This window comes from Hydra viridissima, unplaced genomic scaffold (genome assembly GCF_058129835.1).
Source record: "Hydra viridissima isolate aposymbiotic clone 2 unplaced genomic scaffold, HvirCarnegie_v1 scaffold_9, whole genome shotgun sequence".
Lineage (NCBI taxonomy): Eukaryota > Metazoa > Cnidaria > Hydrozoa > Anthoathecata > Hydridae > Hydra > Hydra viridissima.
In genome coordinates, this window is record NW_028324308.1 from 1597445 (window position 1) to 1606322 (window position 8878).

General features: G+C 29.4%; 1 protein-coding gene across 8 annotated transcripts; it reads right to left on the reverse strand.

Annotated features, from left to right (window-relative positions):
• Positions 1-1285: 1285 nt before the first annotated feature.
• On the reverse strand, positions 1286-8601 carry LOC145186047 (mevalonate kinase-like). Of its 8 annotated transcripts, XR_016455869.1 has the most exons (11): positions 8564-8601; positions 7964-8049; positions 7540-7693; positions 7218-7353; positions 6571-6803; positions 6415-6460; positions 6195-6285; positions 4974-5055; positions 4719-4747; positions 1512-1842; positions 1286-1335 (listed from the first exon to the last, which is right to left on the reverse strand). XR_016455869.1 is itself a non-coding variant. In XM_090098486.1 (10 exons), the coding sequence occupies exons 2-10, from the start codon at positions 8036-8038 to the stop codon at positions 1585-1587; spliced, it is 1104 nt and encodes a 367-aa protein (XP_089954612.1). In that variant the 5' UTR covers positions 8039-8049; positions 8578-8601; the 3' UTR covers positions 1286-1584. The 8 variants fall into 8 exon arrangements, 7 of the variants coding, with proteins under 7 accessions (XP_089954612.1, XP_089954611.1, XP_089954613.1 ...); XM_090098486.1 differs by having other exon boundaries at positions 1286-1842; positions 8578-8601; XM_090098485.1 differs by having other exon boundaries at positions 1286-1842.
• Positions 8602-8878: the final 277 nt, after the last annotated feature.

Genomic DNA, 8878 nt, shown 5'->3' on the forward strand with positions numbered 1-8878 from the left:
AGTTCCAAACACAAAAGTTCCAGGCAATTTGAGCGATCTTACTGCGTCTACAGATACTTTTTTGCACTGGCAAATAGATTACTTTTCAGGTGCAAAACGAACTTGCAGTCTAAATGCCAATTTCCTTTTTCTCGGTTTTCCACCTTTATGTATATTATTTATTAATCCACATGATTTATATTTTGATATATACTTTGGAATCTACAGCTTAGAAAATTTGAATATTTTTTTGTTTGTTTGGAGCAATCACTTATCCTTATAATTATCAATCGCTTTTTAATATTTAATACTTGCCATTTTTCTGTAGGTTATTGGTTATAATCTTTGTGGTTTTAAGAAAGATCGAAGAGAGTATGCTCATTGAAAACATTACTCACCAAATATATTTAAATATATTTTTAATTAAAATATATTTTTAATTAAAATACGCGTTCATGAAGAAAGACGAAAGCAAAATTAAAAATCATTTTTTCGATAAAAATTTTTAACTTTCGTTTTCAAAGTTGTTTTTTTAGTTTTATTCTGATCTAAGAAGTAAGTGAAAACAACCTACAATTATAAAAAGTAAAAAATTTTTTTTCAAACACAAAAAGCTAGAAAAAAAAAAGAAAAAAAATGATTTTTTAATCATGACAGAAACTGATCGAGACAAGACTCTAACAGCACTGTCTTGATGCTCACAACCACCAGTCGCTTTTGACGAATTCAAATGCCTTTCTAAACGCTATTTGACAAACAAAAATTCTTTATTGTACAAAGTTTCACGTTGTTTGGGTCATTCAAGTGTAAATATTTCTAAACACAGCTTTAAAGAGACCATTCTTGTTGTTTTCATATTTCAATTTAAAGAAATCAATTAGATCACTTTAATCAAATTTTCGCGGATCGAGCTGACCACGAAATTTTCGCGGATCGAGCTGACCACGAAATTTAGCAGATTACTGAGTCACAGAAAGCAGACAGTTTTTTTCCGAATCGAAAGCTTTTTTTTGAAGGAATTTAATTTCGCGGAATGCGAAATTTGAAAAACTTGCAAAAATTTTCTGACATTAAAGTAAATGCATTTGCCAGACGTCAAATGGAATAGTAGGGGAGTTTTTCTTAAAGCTGGTTTGAAGATCCAATAAAAATAAATTCGGAGAACCGTCCATACTTTATTTGGCATAACACTTTGAGATTGGTCAATTGCAAGAATAAGACCTATGAAAATTCTGCGTGTAATTTCGCTTTTCACATTCACATTTGAACAAACGAAGAAATTTAGAAGAAATATTACGAGAGGGGGTTCTCGAATAAAGATTTATTCATAACTTTTAATTTTCGAGCAAAAAACGTCTATGGAATTAAATAATAAGATAAAATAAATGATTAAGATCACTAATTAAAATTTGTTTTGATCTCAAGGAAGTTTTATTAGAAAAAATACATTTTAAGTGTTTTATTTCAGAGTGCACACTAATGTAGAAATTCTTTCTTTGTTGATCGAATTTCGCAGCTCTTTTATTTATTACGATGATTGAAAAAAAAAAAAATGTAATGTTTGCACAATAGTCATTTTGAAAAGATTTTGCTGATACATAGCAATTATTTAGCAAGTAAAAGCTGAACACCTTCTCCTCCCAATTTTGTCACCCACCAATCGAATTCTTGCAAATCATTAACTAATGTGTCGACAGTAGATTGCGGAGTATTAATCAACATTGAATAAACACAACCACCAGCTCCTGCTCCTGTTAACTTAGAGTGTAGTCCATATTTTTTGCATCTATCTATAACTTCATTAATCACAGGATGACTGACACCGATTGCTTCCAACAAATGCTGATTGATGTCAACTAAATGCTAAGATATGCAAAGCTGATTACAAAAGTGAACTTTTTTTCTATTTTTGCTGTAACTCCAAAAGCAGAAGTCACAGCCACATTTATGCTTGGTGTAATATGCTGCATTCAAGAATTTTGTTAAAAAATATTTAAACTGCAACCAACCTATTAGATTATACAAGATATACAAATTAGATTTACAATTGTTCACAAACTCTTTTTAAACTGAACAACAAAATTTATTTTGCTCAACAAAAGCTATTTGTAACTGATTGATATAAGAAGGGCATATTCCATAATCCGCTAGTTTGACTTAAGCAAATATAACTTTTATTGAATAGTCTGTTTTTTTTACCTTTTAGCGGTCTTCATTTCAATTCGATATATTTTTGAGATAGACCCTTTTTTAGTATTTCAATAATAGCTGAATAATCGCCTACTTTATACACGGGTGATATGTTGAATAAATTAGCTGAAAATTAGAAGGCCTGTTTTCAGCGTTTTAATCATTTGCCAGCGACGTCGTGTTAATCAAGTTGCCAAATTAGTTGTGAGAATTATGGTAAGCAATTGCACAGTGGTTAATTGTCAAACTGGCTATAAATTTAAAAAAAGTGAATCTAGTTTTTTTTTCAAGTAAAAGCTGTTTTTAGTTTGTTTCATTTATTCCGAATAAATGTGCATTCCATCTTCTATAATGCCAAAGTTTTTAACTTTCGTAAACCACGAACTGAGCGAGATTCTACCATCCCAAATAAGATTCATTTATTTCAAGAAATGGATAAAATAAAAAGCATTGATATGCTTCGTGAATCTAACTCTCCAAATAAAACTAGTTTTCAAAGAGTTGAAAGTTTTGTTTTAAATTATCGTTTGTTTTTTGTAGACTCCGCTCCTCTTGTCGAATCAATAAGTGTTAATAACAACTTGCATGTAAAACTGCATTGTAAAAGTTGTCCACTTCTAATTCCTCATTGGTTTAGAACTATCAACAATTGTAAACTTACAAGTTTATCTTTTTTAAATAAATTGGTGTTTACAGTTGCTGATTACAGTTTTAACATGAAACTGTTTGCAAGGGACTTTTTTCTTTTTGACTTTTTCTCTTTGCTTCATAGAGTACATGAAAAATGTGAAATTGAATAAAAAAAATGAAATTCTTTCAGCAAACATAAGAAAGGCATAAAGATTAGGCGAAAAAATTCTATACCCAGGCAACAACAAACAAGATGCCAACTTGAAATCAAATATATTTCATGAAACAACTTCAACTGCAATTCAAAAATATTTTTCTAATCAAAATTTCTAAAACTCATTAATTTATGAAGGGTAGTATCCAACTCAAAAATGAAATACTCTAATAATATTATAGGAAATGCAGCTGTTATGGATAATGGTGAGCCACAATTTTTATGTGCACATGCTCACTTGGTTCAAAAGTGACAAAACTTACAGTACAGTTCCACTGAAAGATATTATCTCCCAACTCAGACTTCTAAAGCAATAGTAATAACATTGCAGAGTAATTTTAGTCTAATAGAAGATCTTCTATTTAAAGAATATAATTATGTTCTAACCTCACGATTCCAATGTGACCATTAGGGTGACATTTTTCAAAATATCGTCAAATAAGTAGAGGTAGGTTTCTAGTTGGATAACAAATGAGATGATTATTAAAAGAGAACTTTTGGGAATTCGATTTAAAACTTTTTTATTCAGATGTAAATCTGAATTTGATTTCAGAACATTTTAATAATGATATTCAGGAATGTGAGTTAGATGAAGGCAGTAGTCAGGTTGCTATTTTTGTTGCTGGATATATATGCAGAAAGTTACTTAAAAAATTCAAATGTGAATTATGTACTTTATTGCTAAAAAGTGATGTCATTGACGTAAATACAGAATATATTGAATATCCAGAGAATATATTGAATATCCAGAGAATATATTGAATATCATGTTGTTTAGCTGCTTTGCTTGATGAAGTGAAACAAAGTCTACTTACGTTTGAAATTCTTGACATCAGAAAAGTTAGCAAAAAATATTTTATATGAATATAATTTGAACCAAAACTTTATTTGTGATGATCATTTTGAGTGGGAGCTTTTTCTTGTCAATCAAACAGTAATAAATGTTTTTTATAACAATGAACAAAGGATTGTTAGTGGCAGTAAACGCAAAGATGCTGCTCTTTTTAAAGCAGACAAAGAGAAAAAAGAAGAAAAAAAGAAATGTAGTGTGTGTGTGTGTGTGTGTGTGTGTGTGTGTGTGTGTGTGTGTGTGTGTGTGTGTGTGTGTGTGTGTGTGTGTGTGTGTGTGTGTGTATCAACTGTAAATATATATACCATTTTGTAAAAGCATCTGTGCATCTGTTATACTTTAAATATTATAAATTATTTATTTGAAATGAACTGTGAAATATAGTTTTACTAACTTAATATTTGATAAGATTTTAAAACACAGATGAATTAACCTAAAACATTTTAAATAAAGACTGCTTAATAAACTTTAAAATTGGAAAAACTTAGGAAACGTTAAGCTTTACTATTAAAACTTTATTTAAGTTTTAAAACACAGAAACTTAAGTTACTGAAAAACTGGCCTTCTAATTTTTGACCTATTTATGCAACATATCCGGCCATGTATAAAGTAGGCCATGGCTGAAATCATTTTAACCGAACAGATTGAAAAATTTAGAATTTGCTTAGCTATATGACAAGTTCTGATAGTTTATGAATCGGCTTAACAATATACTATAAATAAAGAGATTTGTTTTAAAAGATTAGATAGAGGGGGGAGGGGGGAGGGGTAGGAGGATTTCTACTTTTGATCAGAGTCTAATTCATTATGCAAAAGCTAAAAACTTAATAACAAATTAAGTCAAAATCAAATTACCTCAAGATCAACGTACTTGTGGCTTTCTTCTAAAAATAATATTTAATTTAAAATACTTTTTGATATAAAACTACAAATTGTTTCCTATCATTTATCTTCTATATCAAACATGAGTATAAATCAACTATTTTTCTGGAACATTTTAATACATCATAGACTACTTATGAAGATTATTTGATTTCTTAGGTTATTTATGCAAAAAGCTTTTTCTTTCAAAATGCTTGCAAAATAGCAATAACTTAATTTGAAACTTACCATCATTGAGTATGAGCAAACTTTTAAAAGCAAGTGTGACTTGTTCAATTGCTTCAAACAAACTAAGGTAAACCTTAGGCAGCTTTCACATCAATAAAGTGAAAAAAAGAAAACAACATTTTTATCTTAAAAATTAATGTTTTATGCACTGAATGGAAAAATAAGGAACAATTTTTTTCATATAAAAATGCAAGTTGAATGCAATAAAATATTGATGATTATAACTTCCAATGAAATAAATAGTTTATTAATTAGAATTTCTCATGAAAATATCATATGACAAAACATTATCTCTGTTAATGATTTTTACAAAACATAGTGCATGCAGCTCGCCATCTACCCATCATAATTTGTATAATTAGGTCAACTGATACTAATAAATTCAGAAAATCTCACTTTTATGTGGTTCATTTAACTGATCTCTATTACATGAAAACAAAATTTTTCTATAAAAATTACTATTTAAAAATACAAGTAAAAAATTGTAAGCTGTGTAATTGTAAATTGTGAAGACCCTTCACATGGGTATGACTTCTTGTGACATAATGAAGACATTTAATGCATCCAAAAAAACTTCTGGTGAGTGATTTAATGTCAAAAGAGAGCCTAGAAGCATGTTAATTTTCTAGCTGCTACCAAGGCTGTTAAAGCCAAGTTTAAGACCTGCATCAAGAAAAACTCCCTTAAGACAATAAAGGCCATGACCAGGAACATAAATATGTCAGAGAAGACTGCCAGAAGGGCTGTCAAACATCATATTGGAGCCTAAGTTCAGTTAAAAAATTTTTAAAAATTACTTTTCATCTGAAAAAACCAGGATATACCCTTTGTGTTTCTACCATAATGCTTCTCTATATAGGCTAAAGTAGGAGCTTGTATTAAACAACACCGAAAGTTGACTGAACTCCAGCTTTCCATAAAGAAGTCAGGAGATAATTTCTCAGCAGACAAATAAGAAAAAACATCTTGAACAGTATACCTGATACTGTAATTGTAATTAAAATTTTTTTTTTCACTATGCATTCTTTAATTTTATTCAAACTTTGTTGTTTTATTAATGGGTAAATTTTGCTTGATGCATGCAGTAGGTTTACTGTGTGTTGTAAGCTAATTACAATTTCAGGAGTCTCATGATAATGTCTACAACTTAATCAACCTTATAGAACTTAAACTGTTTGGAATTTCAAACTTTTTGTGTTTATTTATTATGCACTAACTTACCTTTTCACTTCTTTCTCGCACTGAAGCAACTATGTCTTTTGTGTTGCGAGTGACTTTAGTGTTAATGATGAGTACATTCAAACCACTTTCACTAGAAAAACACAGATTTTTCATTCACTCTGAAGGGAAATTAAACTAAGAATGCAGTATAAATAAAAAGATCTGAATTCATTTAATATGTTTAAAGAAATTTATTTTAAAATACTATAAATATACTTACCAGTGAGCCCTGCTAATGACACCAGATTTGAAACTAATGCAGTTACCTGTATCAAAAGATTTATTAAACAAAGTTATGTTAAGAAAATTTTTGCACAAAATTTAAACCAAAACAAGTAAAAAAAAAAACAACAAACAAACATTAAACAGAGCCCACCATATGTGCTAACAGAATTATCAACACCAGATGGATTACCATGAACTATCTTTTCACATAAAAATGCCCATTTATTGATTAACTTGTAATCTTCCTCATTCCAACCTTTGTCACTAATGATATTGCAGTACACTAACAAGCCTGAAGCAATTGCAACTGCTAAAGCAGCGGAAGAACCCAGGCCACAGGCTACAGGCAGATCTGTTGTTATGCAAATGCTGACCCCAACTTTTCTAAATACACAAGGAAAAAAATTTAGGTATTAAATTATTTAAAATGTTGTTTTCAAAAGTACAATGCCGTTTGAAAAAACAATCTGTGTTTTTTAAAAATGTATTTGCTGATTTTGTTTTAAAGCATTAAAAAATTTGGCAAAAAAACTCTTTAAACTGAAGGTCACTTTTAAGCTTTTCAGTGGCATTTGATTAGAATTAAAAGCTTGTCAGAAAATACTTAAGATTGCAAGTAACTCTGAAGACGAAAATTGTATTATAAAACATAAAAGTTATAAAATAGCTGATTTGAAGGACTTGCATTTGGGGAAATGCTTAACAATACTAATAGAAACTTGTGAAGTAAAAATTATTGGAGAATTAGCATTAAAACTTTAGTTTGAATTAAAAAAAATTTAGTGCTACTCTAATTACTTTTGCATAGCACTCTGAAGAGCAATACCAGAAAATAAGAACAGCACAATATGGAGAGCAGTTTGCTTTAATTTATCTTCAAAATGATTTAGAAATTCTGAGAAAAGGCTTGCACATGTAGATGAGAAAACAGGTTCTATAAAGAAATCAATAAAATTATTTAGTTGTAATACATTCAACATTTCAGTGTCAATTGAACCATTAGATCTGAAGGGGACAGTTTTTACTTCATCAAATATGTTAATAATATTAAACAAAAACCTATCCTAAAGGACAATTATTTACAAGGTAGAGCCATTTGTAATATTTATCTAACATATACCAACATCACTTTGACATACATGCTGTGCAATTTCTTCTATTTTAAAAGTAGCTGTCAAGTGAACTGATGGAATCTCCAAACTTAGCTCACAGCTTTCTCTAAGAGCTTGTATAGAACATTCAGTTCGTAGATTTAAACTACATGCCAATGCTTCCTAATAAGAATTTAATTACAACAACAACAAAAAAAAGGAATTTTACTGTTCAATCAGACAATTTTTGTGTAACATTTTATATTGCAATAAAAGATGTTATACAAACTTAAATTAAAAATAAACATCCAACTCTTTAACTTTTTTTTTTTTTTAATGGTGTTTTACTTTGTTACATGGTCAAGTAAAATTCCATGATTCTTGTATTTACATGAGTGACTTTTTATATATAATTCTCAAAAGACTTATGGTTATAAACTATTGTGGACTTACCTTTCCATAAACCACAGAATGCTCTCCAGAGAGAATAAGTTTCCCAGGTGCGCTTGTGACAACTTTGTTAAACATACCTTTTGTAGCTAAAAAGTTTAAAAGTTAAAAACACACAATATGTAAAAGTTTGTTAAGCATTTTTGTAAATGTGTACTTTCAAACTGTTTCATGACTAACATAGCATAACAAATTAGCTGATAATTATACTATTCTTTATAAAAACAAAGCATTTGAGGCATTTCTTTCAGCAAACAACCAAATTCTAAAACCTCGAAGTATTTCTTTAATGAGTTTTAAAAATATTATCTTAAAGCCTTAAGTAAATTACAAGACAGACCTTATTTTATAATTTCTCTCTTAAATAGAATTAAATAGTAAGAATATTCCCAAATTGATTTTTTTTATATTGAGGAGACACAAGGACTGGCGTTAGTTTATAGGCGAATTAGGCAACTATTTGGACGCAATTCTGTTTGGGGCGCAAAAAAAAGAAATATATCGGTCCTAAAAACTGGCCTAATCATTTTAGTGACAATTTTCAGCAATTTGTGGTAGAAAATAAACAACAAATTGAAAATAAGATTTTAAGCAAAATATTACGAGCGGTACTGAACTGAAAAGAAATCTCTCGCCGTTGATTTATTTTCTAAAAATGCAGCTTTTTTGTTATTGTTCAAAACAATTTGGGAAAAGTGAAAAAAAAAAAAGTTTGCCAATTTTAGAATGCTCAGTCTTGAAAGATAAGAATATTGTAGCACCGCTATCTTCTCACGAAATAATCAGAGTCGCAAGATCTAGTCATAATACTTGCTACACAAAGCAAGGGATTCCATGGTACCAAAGAGAATCTTAACAATCCCAGTAATGGTAAATTTTGACTTGTCCACATTTATTTAATTTTACATTTAATGATGC